We start from the raw sequence: 15,545 nt of genomic DNA on the forward strand, positions 1-15,545 counted from the left end.
GACAGAATTAGACTAGCGCTGTGTTGCCATGACTGTCATCAGCTTTTATCAGTGTCATGATTTACCTGACTGATGAGTCTTCGGAAAATAGCTGCAAGACAAAGAGCGAGAAAGGTGAGTGATGGCTGTTTGTATGTGCTGCAAGCGGGTGGCAGCGAAGAGAGACAATGCACAGCATAACTAGAGATAAACACAACAGATACAGAGGGAGACTGACGAGTGAAATCAGCAGCGTGATTAATGTGACAACCTTTAAGAAAAGGTTATGGATCCGGGGGGAACACTAATGTCTGTAGGACATGGGGGAGAAGCAGAGTGGAGAAATGGCAGGAGTCAACTGAGGTGAAAAATTACAGGGATACTCATTCATGTGGAGTACTGTACTCTGTACTGTGTCTTCAGAAGTCCACTCCTAGAGATATTTATCTCAATCTATGGTATGTTCTCCCTTTTGAATGGCAGTGCTGAATATTGTTATTGAGGCTTTTTTACACTCTGTGGAATTTCAATATCATGAAATAAAAAAACCCAGCAAGATGTTGTACTAACCGCGCATGTTTGGAGGTCTTCTTTACTATTCACAGCTATACTGACTATATCTCATTAAACCTTCTGTTTCTATTTTGTCTATGCTAATGTTGGCCACTAATAGCAGCTGCTAATAGCCTTTCACTGTGAGTTTGGACTTTTTGACTCTTCCACAACAAATATGAGCAATAAGTTCAAGTACACAGGGGCCATTTTTATTATTTATTCACCATGAAGCAATTTTTTCATTAGCTTAAAAATTAAACTGACGTTTTACCGACTACATCAGGTTTGTTTTTGAGCGCTGTGGTTATTTTTTGGTTGGTTTGTTATGTCATCATTTGCTAGCAATTACATTTTTAGTTTAAAATGATGCAGTACTGGGTTACTTCTTGCTGGGACTAGATTACTTTTTTAATGCCTGTCATGTCTGGTAGCTCTTGCAGTCAGAATCAGGACCATAAATGCACACAGACTCTCTACAGGCTCATCTTAGTTTTATTTTTCTGTTTATGCTTTTGATTTAATTTGATTAATTTTAATTGATTTTTTTTTTTCATTTTTACTGTTATTTAAGAGTATATGTGTAATATGACCAAGTGGTGAGAAAACAGATGAAAAGATAAGAATAAGAAAGTAAAATTCTTTTTTTTCACCATAGACGCAAGTTTAAGAGTTGTTCTGTTACTTTTCTATTAATTGTTTTTGTTACTATTTTGCAGGAGGCAGCTGTTTAAGACAGTGATCCAATACACAGGTACTCGTGTTGATCATTTTGATAATTAAAAAGTAAGAATTGATATGGCGTTAATAAGACATATTTAATAATACTGCAATATCCACGTGCCGCGTGTGTTCTGTAAGTTGCCATTATGACCCTTAAAGCTGATAGCAGATGTTAGACTTTGGAGATTATTTATTAATTAATTTTTAATTCATCTTATTCACTTTCGGTATCTGTTCAATGTGATTGGTCTTTCGGAATATTTGACATACTTTTTTGTTAGGGTTTCAGAAACTCTCTCCACCTTGTTGCAAACATATTTTGTTAAACAATGGATAGAAAACACCATTAATAATGTCAAAGATTGGTTAGTTTGACAGCATTTTTTATATTTTTATAATTATTATTACTTTTTATTCTGTAAGTATTATTGTTTTTATTTGATTTTTGATTTGGTTGTTGTTTGCTTTGTAACAGGTTTTTGTCTCAGAAACCAGCTCTTATTCCCAGTAATGGCTGCTTATTGCCGTCTTCCTTCCTAGAAACCCACGTTCGGGGTTCCAGCCCTTGTTTGCTCTAAAATGCATCTGGCACCACTTGCTAAGATCACCAAGCATGGCACAAACACAGAGGGGGCTAACTATAGGAACAAAGTGGATTTGAGATTAGTAGTGCTTCATGTTCTCTGCATCAAATTTGGTTGAGTTGCGGGTGAGAATCTTTAGAGCATAACTTCAGTGTCACTCACTAGTCACTCCTGATTGTTGTTCAGTCTCCTTTTTTCCAGTTTTGATCATGTGGAAATTAAATTTTCAGCTTTTGACTGAGTTTTTCAAGTCACACACAACTGATAATAAGCAAACGGAGACTTATTTTATTTCAAAGTTCTCCCAAGTTTCTCTCATCTGCAGTGCCCAGAGGTTGTTCACTTTCACCTTGCAGTTCTGCAGCTGTTACTGACTAAATTTAGGATTTCTTTTTTCTTTCCCCAGTAGAAATTACATACAATAGCCTGGGGCTTAAGTCAGGATCTGATTGGTTAATTAGTAACGAGTGGAAACAGCACTCGTGTATCATGGCTCAACACCTCACCCATTTGAATTGCTCAACAAACCAAAGATGTGAGGTTGATTTGAATATTGCTTATAATCACGTCCAGGTTGCGGCACAGAAGTGCGCAGGCCTCTCTCTGCTCTAACTTCAGCCGAACATTATGCGTTAATGTTCCCATCGCTCATAGCACGAAGTTGACCGAGAGCCCCTTAATGGCCCCCGTAGACGAGTGGCACGTAACTTCAACATCTGACTAACGAATGTGGCTGGGGCCCTTTGAGGCGTTTTATCCCCTCCACTCACCCTACCCACAATTCCTGGCTGCTGCTCTAAAATGTTGAGAGGCTCAAAATGACACAGGGGGGATGAGAAAGTAGTAAAGATGAATATGAACCTATAAATTAAAATGCTCTAGAATATAGAGTAATTAAAGAGACATTAAATGTGATACACTCGTTTATAATCTTTAAAGTCTTGCAGGGATCAGGCAGTGTAATGCTAATCATAAATACACCCCGGCTCATATGAGGCAAGGTATTAAATTAAGTGGTGAGTTTTAGCAGAGTTAAAATAGACGGACAACAACAAGCACTGAGATATTTTGAACAGACTCATAAGGAAGATGCTGCCAAATAGGAGAATGACATTTTGATTCTGCTGTTTTCATCCTCACTCTGTGACTGTAAGAATCAGAGATTGATGTTACATGTCCTCCATAATCCGACTGACTCTCTTGACTGTGGCGGCTTCATGATGGGAAATATGTTCATATATTAGCAGTAAAAAGATGTAAAACAATGTTATTCTTGATGCTCCTGAACCACAGAGGAATAATGGAGAGAAATCAAGGCTGTTACTTTGTGAGAATAAATCAGAGAAGTCAAGAGACAGTAAGAGCCTTCACCCAATACAAAAGCACCGCTTCACCACCACCACCACCCCCTGTCACACAAGCACGGCGTCTACATCCCAACAGCATTAGTCAGTCCCATTGTTGTACTGGGACCTGGTCCGTCTTTACTTATTTACTGCTCAGTGCGTTAGCCTTTGCTCTGAACCACTTTTTGCCCGGCTCACAACAATATATTGTTTTGCTTTTCCCTATTGTCTAGCCCACCCTCAAGCACCTACAACAATATCCAACTCCCACACACGAATGTCTTGATAAGTGAATTCAGTTTGTCCACTTTCAAACAAGATGAGCTCAGTCTGAAAGTGAAATGTCCTTTTCAGCAGCCTGCAATCAGGGAGAAGCAGTGGGCTGGAATTGTGTCACTGAGGCTAATTACAGGCAATTAAAAGCCAGTTTTCTGTTCACTGTCAACGGCTGAGGCTGGAACTACCCGTTTCTTTATGTAGTATGGGTTTAGGAGGTTACATTTCTTTGACAATATTCATTGAACAGCACTTCAGGGGTCGGCAGCTTCAGTTGGTTGGTGGATCTGATGGTCACTGAACAACTGGATTGATTGCTATGAAATTCTCATACAAGTATTCAGGGTTCGTACAGCATGAAATCAGTCCCCTGATTTTTCTTGTACACTCTAAGAGGCTGTTTTTGTTTTTAGGAACATATCTCATGTCAGTTTTGGATGGATAGCCGCATAATCCAAACTAATTTCAACAATAATTTACCCGTCGCCATGCATTTTTAATAACCCGACTCTCTGACATATCCTGGAGTGCCATCTGATTCTGATCTATCTATAAAATGATGTTACCATGAGTGCTTGGTTTATTGTTTTTGTCTGTGAACTATTAAATTTGCTAAAATGAGTGTGGTCAAAACGGAGCGTTAAAATGTTAGAGTTGTGATTGTATTAAACACGCTCTCACTCTCTCTCCGAGTGTGCAGCATGAGTATACTGATATTTACTACGTATAAGCTGTTTCAAGCTTACAGAAAATTATTAGATTTTTGTGCACAGAGGAAATGTTTTCCAAAGGAATAAAAAATAAAATATATCGTTTATACTCCCGTGGAACTGTTATGTCACATTCCATAACAGTTTTTTGTAGCTTTCGAGCTCTTTGTTAGCACTTTCTTGACCTACCGTGAATGTCTTTAAACCGAACAAGGCTACATCTGCGTCTGTTACTTTGTTACAAGTTTTTTCTGGTTTATTTTCACATCCAAAAAAGGAACGATGCAACAAAAATGTCTTTATCTCTTTGTGGTGTAGCATGAATTTGTGGTTTAACCTCTTGAGACCCCGTGTCCTCTTATGGGAACATTCCATTTAGGTTTTTCTGTACTTTCTGCTTCATTCTGCTTAATAAAGCGTTTCATCGTAAGTTGTGTCCCAAATTCAACAAGTGGCACAAAAACAAACCAATGGAGGCCCAGTAGAGTGCAATCAGATAAAGAGTTTATTAAGAACACACGTGCGGGAAGAAGTACACAGCATCACATCTGCGGACTTCTGCCAAAAATACACAGAGAATGGTTTATATATCATCAGGGTTAAACGCCCCTTCTGGCGTTCTATAACATATTTTTGTATTTCTAAGAACATCATTTGCATCTTGTACAGACAATGAGACAATTTTGAGAGCTAAGGTCAGACACAGAAGTTCCTCTTTCTAACATCTTTTCCCAAATATGGCGATGATTTCAGGCCCTGGAGATACCCGTGGACTTTTCTTCTTTTTGACCCATCTTCTGTCTTCTGTTGCTAAGCAAACTCAAGTGCCACAGGTTACAACAAGAAGCTGAATACATTCAGGCCTTCACTCAAGCCTGTTTCTAGATTATATGCACTATATGTGTTTTGTAAGCGTGTATATGCACTTTTAACCTTCTATAGATCCAAGTCACCTACACAATAGATTGTGAAGACATCGCGCTTCACAAAGCTTAAAACCTTCTTTAATAGACTGAGCATCAACACTGAATGAGCACAAACATGCAATGTGTATAAAATGGTCTTAGCTGTACCTGTAATAAAAGGTTAATGTAAAGTCAGCAGGTTTTAATAAACATCTTAATGCAGTATCAATACTATAGATTATATCATTAATGATGCAGAATATATCGTAGCCATAAAATAATTTCTTTAATTCCACAGTTGCAATGGTGACAAAAAAAAAAGCACAAAAACTTGCTGTCAACCTAAGAAGTGATGCCTTTTTAAAATTACTTTCGGTTCAGAGATGATCTTTCATTTTTATAATAATCAGGTCTAGCTAATCCCAGATAGCTTGGAGAAATTAAAAATGCATCCCAAACAAGATCTCAGGAGGTTGCGATTCTTCCTCTAAAACTAAAGGCCTTTTTTATGATTTTTAAAATGCAGAATGTTTTCTGTTATCGTTTCCTGTATTTACTAATACAGTACTATCACATCACCATGACATTGCCTTTGATGGGGCCTGTTTGTCTTTTTGTCCGTGTGTACTAAACAGCAGACTCCATAGCTCTATCGTGCTAAGTCTAAAACTCTGCACTGAACCTTTCTGCTTCTTTTTTGTATTTTTTTGTATTTTTTTGTGTTTTTTTCCTGGCTTTGTTGTGCACAGGAAGAACATTGCATTATATTTTGATGTGTCCCTATAACACCACCACTGAAGTACATCAGCACACTACTCTAAGCACCACAATTTTTTTAGTATTCTTTCTGAGTTCTTCGAATATATTTTTTTTATTTGTTATTTGATTCACTTTGAATGCCCAAGAACCTGCTTAGAATAAATATGTATGGATTACAGATACAGAGTGTGTGTTGTTCTCTCAAAAAATGCTCAAAATAGCTCTTTAATCAATTATTGAGAACATGAAGCTTATGATTTAAAAAAAAACTTTAAATGAATAACAAATACCTTTTTATAGCCATTGAATCAAATTACTGCAAGACATTTTTTCTGTTGTGTCTGTCAGATATAGTTTCATTCACGTGCTATCAAGCTTCTTCCATGTCCATTATATACGTCTGTATAAATTACGCTGGACTTTAATATTCCTGTCAGCACCTGCGTCTTACTCAGTTCCACTCCCTACTTTAGTTTCCATTTTTATCCATACTTTTAAATTCCTCTTTCATCTCTGTTTAATGGCCCCAGTTTAATTTGTGCTCCACTGAAGTCATGCTGCTGCTGCTGCTGCTGCTGCTCCTTTAGAGATGAGCATTCTGGGGCAGAATGAGCCGCAATATGCCTCCTATCCATTATTGATCCATGATTAACTAGAGTTCAGCGGGGTTCGGGATTTCAGCACGCTAAAATAGGCTGGGAAATCTTGACAAGTGGATGCCAAGATTTGGCGCCACTTTGCCATACAAGACAAGCTGCACTTTTCCTACAACAGCCTTACAGTGTGTTTTTTTTTTCTGGTTTTTGTGAGAAGTAACTGTGAGGGTGGTACTGGTGTTACCACAGGTCAGAAGTAAAAGAATCCTGTCAGCATACCCCCCCCCCCCCCTCCCCCCTCGACAGCCATCTGTATCACTCAGGGAAAGCCTCCTCGAGACAGCTCTGCACACCCACTGATCCTGATGTATTTTGACATTGATGGTGCACACAACTGACCTTTGGGCTGTCGAGTGCACTCAAACAACACTTGCTGCATGTGTTTATGTCCCTAGTCTAATGAGGATGTATCTGCAGCCAGCCTACTCCAGGAGCAAGTGCCAGTATGCAGCTGCTGCTACCGGGGATGTAATGACAGCTTCTTGCCTGACTCATACTGGGTAACATTTCAGGAGTGGTGTTCCTTTGGCACTGTTAAGATGAATCTTCATCGCATAAACTCACTTGCATGTTCTTCATTTTGAATTTATGCCATTCTTACATGTGATCAACTTCATATTCTCTCTGTCTTAAAATGTTTTTAATTAAAATGGAATTAATAAAATGTTAATATGGGGGTGAAATGCCAGCTGCATGCTTGGAAGTGCCTCCGGTTTACCAAAAATTAAAGTATACCAAGTGTATTGTGTGCAGATAGTACTTCACAACCCCTTATTCTTTTCCCGTACTCAATCCTACCAGACGAATAAGCAAAGAGAACTCTTTGTGTAACTTTTTTTCCCCACTCGTGGGTAAGACTGTGCAGATATTTGCTCTTCTGAAAGCACTGAGGCAGCATTGAGAGCTGCTTTGGTCTCAGAGTGAAATCTCAGAAGTCGCACGCCACTTTACCTGCCCGGAGTGCTCTCAGGGGGGCGGCAGCGTCATTAAATATGCATGAATCTCACGGGAAATCATCTTAGGAAAGCTTTACCTAGCCAACGCCTGTCTGATCTTTGTTTTTCATCTGAATGGGCTTTGACGCAGCTCCAGTACAGCATTTGCTTGTAGAGGTCAGACTGGTACGAAGGGCAGTCGTAGCATGAGTTGAGTAGGTTGTCACTGTGAAGCGAAAACGAAAATCTTCTACTTCTATATAATTTGTGCGCTCGCCCTGTGACAGCTGGGATAGGTCGCTGCTTTTTATGTTATTAGTATAGAGACTGATTGTCAACCACAGAGCTTTGTCACTCACTCTTTTTTTTCATATACACCTTTGTCGACACTGCAACAGTCTTATGCATTGAAGTCGTGATTGGTTCTTTGTTTTCCATATTGAGTGAAAATGACATTTTCACTGGCATTTTCACTTGGGTTGTGTGTGGGGGTGTTTACCATTTGTTCATCAGCAAAAAAAAAAAAAAAAGAAAATCAGATGTGTTCTCTTCTATAAGCCCTGCTGTTGATAACAACAGGATACTCATTTAAATGTGCTACAGATTTCAAACGCGACAGCTGAAACCTCATTATTTTTGCAAAAATGACATGTTTAGGATTTAGCTGGGTCAGTTTTACCCACTTTCTCCATGACTATGGGTTACTCTGTGTCTTGAATCCCAATTATTCTCTGTGTTGGCAGGTGGAAGAAATCTGTGGAATGGAAACAGCCCTATTTCAGTTTTGTAAATTCATTGCTCCGGTGCAAGGGTTCAATTTTCAAGGGCAATATATAGAAACCAACTGTAACAACCTCATTAGTGAGAGTTTCAGTTTTCCAATTAGCATTCAACCTTGAAGTTTTATGCTCAGACAAAAGTCACCATCTGTCAGCACAATGCAGGGCGACCCTCTGTGATAGTGATGCGCTCACCGCTCTCTAACTGTGTTTGTTTTGGCTGCAGGAACTTCTACTACATCACCATGCTGCGCGACCCAGTCTCCCGCTACCTGAGCGAGTGGAAACATGTCCAGAGAGGAGCCACATGGAAGACCGCCCTCCATATGTGTGATGGACGTTCACCCACCCAGGACGAGCTGCCCACCTGCTACAGTGGGGATGACTGGTCCGGCGTCACCCTGACAGAGTTCATGAACTGCCCGTCGAACTTGGCGAACAACCGTCAGGTCCGCATGCTGGCTGACCTGAGCCTGGTGGGCTGCTACAACCTGTCCTCCATGAACGAAAGCCAGCGCAACCACATCCTTTTAAGCAGCGCCATGAGCAACTTGAAGAACATGGCTTTCTACGGCCTGACCGAGTTTCAGCGTAAGACCCAGTACCTGTTTGAGCGGACGTTCAGCCTGCGCTTCATCTCTGCCTTCACGCAGATTAACAGCACGCGAGCTGCCAACGTGGACCTGAGCGAGACTGTGCGCAAACGCATCGAGGACCTCAACTACTTGGACATGCAGCTGTACGAATATGCAAAGGACCTGTTCCTCCAGCGTTTCCAGTTCACCCGCCAGAGGGAGCACCAGGAAGTGCGCTTGAAGAGGCGCGAGGAGAAGCGCTGGCTGCGGGAGCAGAGAGACCAGGTCAGGCCTTGGCCGCCCAAACACAGAGGCGGTGGCAACAGAGGCGGGAGAGTGGGAGGAGGTTTTGAGAAGGAAACTGAGAGTGACTTCCCAGCCACCACCGAGGACTACACGAGCCAAGTAGCCCGCTGGTGAGGCGCTGGTCCAATAAAGAGAGAGGAGCAAGAGAGAGCGGTGGATGGAGATTCGCAGTGGACTAGTTAAAAGAAACGTTGGACTCTCTCTTGTGCATCTTATGTCTCTCTTTGTGTCTCACCATTAACCTGTCTGCTGAATCTATCTGTTTTGTCAGCTTCAGTGTGATCCGAGTGCTCCACTATTTCTTTAAGAAAACTGCCAAGTTTGAGCCTTGCAGCAGCTCTGTCTTGGAGTACCTTTGGTGTCTTAATCTTTAAATGCTGTTTATTTTTGTCAATTAATTATCGCCCCGGTTCTTTATAAACTGTTGAATGAGATGATAAATTGGTGTGAAAGAAAAGAAGAAGAAGAAAAAAAACGCTGCTAGAGACATTGCATTGAATTCTTTTTATTTATTTATTTAGTTTATTTTGGCATTCAACATTGATGAATGTCACCGAAGTCAGCATCTACTGTATGTTGCAACTGTTAGAAAATATGACATATGAAAGTTGTGTTAGGGGAACTGGTGGTTGCATGTCACACATCCACTTTGTACTTACAACTGGGGAGAGCGATTTCCAAAAGACACACAGAGTCAAAGTGAATAGTGAAAACACTGAATCTGTTTTCCTTTAACTTAAAGTCAGGGAAACCTTCACTTCACATATTGTATGCATGCAGTACCCATCCTTTAAACCAAATTATAAAAAGGTCTGTCGCTATTGCTTTGTTTGCTGTGCAATATATATTTTATTTTCTCAAGCGCAATACCTTGCAGACTTTAACCCCCCAGCTCCAAAGACAACACAAAGGCAGTCACACAGCAGTTAGATGGCATCCAGCTGAACAAAATAACTTCAGTCATTTCCTGTACTGTTGGTAGAACATTGTATCTGTGGTGGGGGAGGAGAAAAAAGGCATATTTTCTGAGTAATTCCTTTTTGAAGTAGTCAGTTGCAGAGATAAAAAGTTGGTAAATAGTACAGGTGATGAAATGTGTCAGTGTGGCTGGTATGCGGCTTGACTGTGAATGAGTTGATCAGCATTCAGTTCCCATGCTCCTCCCCGTCACACTGGCTGCTTTTACATATTTGTAGAGCTGACGGCAACTGCACTGTGGGCAGTGAGAGCGCTCTAACTCCAGCAGAGTGCCAGGATACAAAGACAAGCCTCAAAGCAGATAGTTGGAGAAAAAAAAAATGTTATTTCCTCTCCCTGATAGTTTCCAGTCCCTTGAATCCATCATGTTCTTATCTGGTTAAATAGGCTTCAGTGTGATGCTTTTTATGTTCCTTATCTCTCATTCAGTCACAACCTGTGCTTATCAAATTAAATGTTCACTAAATGTCAGCACTGGAGTCACACGGCCGCTGCTATTTTAACACTGATTTCTCGTGTTTATTCTCTAAATGCAGTTGCTTCAAAACACCTCGTGCGGTACATTTTTGTTTGATTTTGTCATGTTTGAATGATTCATCCAGCCGGTGCAGCAAATGTGTTAAATGCATACTGGTGTAGTGTTTAGAGGTGAATGGGTACACCTGCCTATATGGATATACTTCAGTTTGGCGAGTGTGTGGATGGATGGGGCAGACGAAAGATGAGGTGTATAACACATTAATAACAGTCAAGTGTTTCAAGTGTACCTAACCATGTTACAGCTCCAAACACTGAACAGCTATTTGCATCATTTAGATTTCATATAGCCATGCCATTTGTGGTGTATCAGAGGAACATTGATTAAGTGTCTGATTAATGATAATGGGGATTGCAGGACATTTTCACCCAAACAAACATTAAGGTTTTAAGTTTATTGTTTCTTTAAGTATCATAACATCTTATTTAATAAAGTACAAGTAAGGCTTTTTTTTTTTACTGTACTTACTATTTGAATGGGTGCTTTTCATCACTGGATTATATTGACAATACCCTGGCACTCTAGCCCTGATTAAAATTATGTCTCTTGAAAAACCGCCAAAACCGATTCAGCTTAAAGGCTTTTTGAGGGAGAAAAAATACTGATCACACCCGTGGTCCAGTAAGCATCCCGTCACTCAAAACTGTGATATACATGAGACTGTCCACTCACTACAATGCTGTACTACTGTATAGTATGTACTGTATGTCTTGCATGCTGCACTGTGACATTTTCTGTACAACCATAATGACAACAAAGTTGATTTGCCTGTGATGAAACTGCTAATGCTGCATATCAACTGCATTGTTACACCCAGCTGGCGACCTGTCCTTTGCTGCGTGATTGGTGCAGCAGGTGACCAGGTGTCTCACGTTCTGTAGGTGTGCAGATTGTTCTTCATTCCCTGCCGCCACGCATCCCACACATTTAGACAATGTCCCAAATTTAGACTCGATTTAATTTGGAAATTGAACACATCTCAGATAAAGCAGCTCAAAACGACATGATAATGAGGTCTTAAAGGACTACTAGACAGAACAATAGCAAGAGCCCAGGAGTCTACAATCACATACGATCAAAAACAAAGCAAAAGCTAACTTTTGTACATTTGTCATTTGCATGATTATTGCATTAGTAACATATCCCACAAATCCCACAAATTTAATTTGCCATTCATTGGCTCAAAGAGGATGTATTATTATGTTGTTTAAAAATGGGGATTTTTTTGAGTTTGTTTGGAAAAATATAATCAGACACATTAAAGTGGAAAAAAAAAGTTGCATAAACCTAACCATAAAAAAATGTCGGCCTATCAAAATCCCACAAATAACAGCACAACAGCACAGTCTGATGTCAGGAAGGGAAATAAAGTTATGAGATAAAAATCTCTGCAGAAATTGAGTTTTCAAAGGAGTTTTTATCTAAAACACTGTTGACATGAGGATGAAGGGCCAAACACACAGAAAAGACTACATTTACCAAAATGCCTGTTTATGTGTGGACAGCTTTAGTATTCTGAGTTGTGGTTATAAAAGCAATTGTGTGTAATACAATACATATTTCCTGTTGTACCATTTATTGTTGTGTGCAATCAGCACCATAATACATAAGGTTGTAATCTAGGTAAGCTAGTGAACTAATGTGGCATGTTAGCCAACTAGCATCTACAACATGATGGGATTCTTACAGTTTTTCTACCTGCTACCAAAAAATTATAAAGCATCTAATATGAAAACAGTATCTATGGGATGGAAACAGCCATCCTGTTATCACTGACTGGTTAGGTCCTGAAGCTGTGAGCTTTTTGAATGCAGCTGTCTTGGATGAGCTGATACGTTAGCAACCTGCTTTATCATCTATTTGACACATTTTGGGACAATAATTTTCAAAAATGAACACGATTGTGTATTTAATAAAACTTGAAACTTGCAAATGAAACCAAGTATGTCTGGGAAAGTGTGTACTGAGGTCTTAGCTTAAGAGAGCAATAAAGTTGCTTTCCTAAAGACTTCCAAACCAGAACAGTCGCCAGCTGCTGGCTAGGATTTTTACTTGCAACATATTGTTTTCTTTCACAGGAAGTATTCAAGACTTCTCCTGAGATTATTTAAATGAATGGGGAGAGAGCCATTATTTTAATTTCAGTGGTCACTTGGTCATAAATAGATAGGATTTTTTTTTTTTAATGCTTTAAAACGTTGGTGATTGTCCAAGAGCTTCAAAGTGTTTCTCTTTTCCGGCATTTTTTATGTGAGCACACACTTACACGGCATTATTGCTTAATTAACAGCTCATTGCAGAGCGCCAGTCATGCTGACGTGATCAACGTCTCTGTGTCATGTCACTCTCTTATGATGTCTCTGGCTGTATTCCACGTAGCCGATTGGGCTCCTGTCCCTGTGATTTTAATGTGGTAACACCTGTGCTTTTATGACAACTAAAAGTGTGTGCTGTGCAAAAGCCTATTGTACTATATTATCTTACAGAGTTTAAATGCATTTTTAAGCACTTGGGGTATGCATTTCTACTGCTATCTAACCATAAGCTGATTTCTTTTATCGTCATCAGCTGCCAAAAGGATGTCTGTGTCTTTATATTACAGCCTCTAATTAACAGTATAGTAATTTTATTGCACAATTTGGACAGAGGTAATTGCAGTAGAAGAAAACACGGCACTGGGGAAATGTATAAAGCGTTACCATTTCTGCACTGCAGTGCTGCACTGCTGTGTGAAAGCAGAATTACAGTGTTCCCCTCATGACAGATGGCATGAGCAGAAACGCCACATAGCTACTAATGAAACACTTGTACAGACTCGGGTTTTGTATAACGTGGGTGTGCATGTGTGTTGGTATATTGGAGGAACGGGAACAGGGGGCATAGTTGTGTGGATCTGTTGTTATTTTGTTTAAAAATAAGTCATTACCTAGAAATGGTGAGTATCTGTTTTTTCAAAAAATGAGATCTCATCAGTTTATGGATCCAGTTTTTTGTTTTCTAGTTGCAAGGTGCACTTTCTTCATCGCGCTCTTATCTACGGCACCCCTTCATCTCTTTCTGGCCACAGAAAAATATATGTTTACTTGTTGAAAATGATTAAAACAAGAGTACGCCGGTGAAATTTAAGCTCCTAATCGCTGTGATTTCTGAAGATCTGCATCACCAAATGACATTCTAAAAAGACTTTCCACCAATTAGAGAGGTGTAAATAAAGTGATGAAAAAAAGCATGAATTTTCACTCTAAATTAAAACCACTAGTCCCAGGAATGTCTGACATGCCATGTTGTTAAAGGAGGATTTCAGTGAACTTGTCCATGAAAGAGTGTCTGTCTTAGAAGCTGATTTATCTGTTTTTTTTAATGGTTTTATGTGTCGCTGGAGAGAGCACTCTTAGTGTAAGACTTTCTATGTACATATTAAAAGTCTTGTGATGAAAAAAACAATCTAAAGGCTGTTTGGCGTGTTATATTTAATCAGCCATTTTCTTGTCAGACCTTAAAAATATGAGCAAGTCCTGCTTAACACATCTGAAATAAATGCATTGAATGGCCATGAGATTATGATGTGTGCTGTTTTATCAAGCTAGGATTCGTTAACAGCTATTTATATTTTTCTTTTTATTAATTTATGCACTTGTCCACTATATATATATATATAGGACAAGGAATTTTTTGGAATTTTTACCATCAAGCATTTAATTTTCTAGAAAAAAAGTAATGATAAAAAATATTTTCTGAAGCTTGTTTTCAAAAATTCACAAACCATCCCATGCAGAATTTACACAAGTCAGTTTCAACCACTACACCTCCGTTGTGTTATCGCAGCTTAATGCATGAGTCAAGCAATTAACAGACAAATCACTGTCGTCTTACAGTATGTTGACAGAATAAATTGCAAGACTGCTTGCAACAAATTCTCGTGCGTCTTGCAAAACGTCAAAGTCACGTTGCACATGACGTATGTTTAGAATTAAAAAATACATAATTACAGATTTTATACTCAAGTGAATGTTTTCATTTGTACTGATGAGGAAGTAATATGTCAAAGTATGTACACGGCTTTCATAACACCTAATTAACGGTGGTGTTTTTATTATGATACTGTCGCAACTTTTAACTTTAACAGAAAAATCCTCTTGTAGATGTTTATTTCGTTAAAGCCAGTTGATATCAAGTGAAAACCGCAGATAATAGCAGACATTATGGATTTTCTCTAATGTATGAATATGAAAGTAGAGTATTTTTTTAAAGATGGTAAATGGCCTGTATTTGTGTAGCGCTTTACTAGTCCCTAAGGACCCCAAACCGCTTTACACATCCAGTCATCCACCCACACATTCTACAAGCTACATTGTAGCCACAGCCACCCTGGGGCGCACTGACAGAGGTAAGGCTGCCGGACACTGGCGCCACCGGGCCCTCTGACCACCAACAGTAGGTAACGGGTGAAGTGTCTTGCCCAACGAACACAACAAGCCGGGGCTCGAACCGGCAACCTTCTGATTACAAGGCGAACGCCCAACTCTTGAGCCACGATCGCCCCTGTCACACTAAACACAAAGAGTCACACTAAACCTGATTGTTATCTAATTAGATCACTAATTTGGCAGTAAGTGCAACAATATTACCCAACAAGTACATTTATTACCCTCCTCTATGAAAACTTAGTGCCTCTGTGCTGTATTGAATTAACTGCATATTACAGCTGTGTCTCTACTAACATACCCAAGCTTCTCTGTCCCCTAAGGTTTATATGGCTACTTCAGCATTTTAGCAGCAAGTCATTTCCACCCAGATGGTATGACTGTATTATCTTCAGTGTTTAACCATAGGAAGTGTGTAATGACTTGAAGATAATCGTGTTGCTTGAAATCAGTGCTTTACTTCCTCAGCTTTTATTGTCAGCGCAAAATCTGGTGCCTGACACGGGTACACAGAAGCAAA

The 15,545-nt window shown here is 39.6% G+C and overlaps 1 protein-coding gene across 1 annotated transcript in view; it reads left to right on the top strand.

The window, feature by feature from the left end:
* hs6st3b (heparan sulfate 6-O-sulfotransferase 3b) overlaps positions 1-14,152 on the top strand; it is a 91,923-nt gene extending 77,771 nt beyond the window's left edge. Inside the window, exon 2 of the mRNA XM_085433915.1 lies at positions 8,431-14,152. Within this exon, the coding sequence (XP_085290041.1) occupies positions 8,431-9,199 (769 nt within the window). The 3' untranslated portion in view covers positions 9,200-14,152. The remainder of the gene's footprint in view (positions 1-8,430) is intronic.
* The last annotated feature ends 1,393 nt before the right edge of the window (positions 14,153-15,545 follow it).

Source organism: Copadichromis virginalis, linkage group LG16 (assembly GCF_057382275.1).
Source record: "Copadichromis virginalis isolate Kocher_CV1m ecotype Utaka linkage group LG16, C_Virginalis_male_GT1.1, whole genome shotgun sequence".
NCBI classification, from domain to species: Eukaryota; Metazoa; Chordata; class Actinopteri; order Cichliformes; family Cichlidae; genus Copadichromis; species Copadichromis virginalis.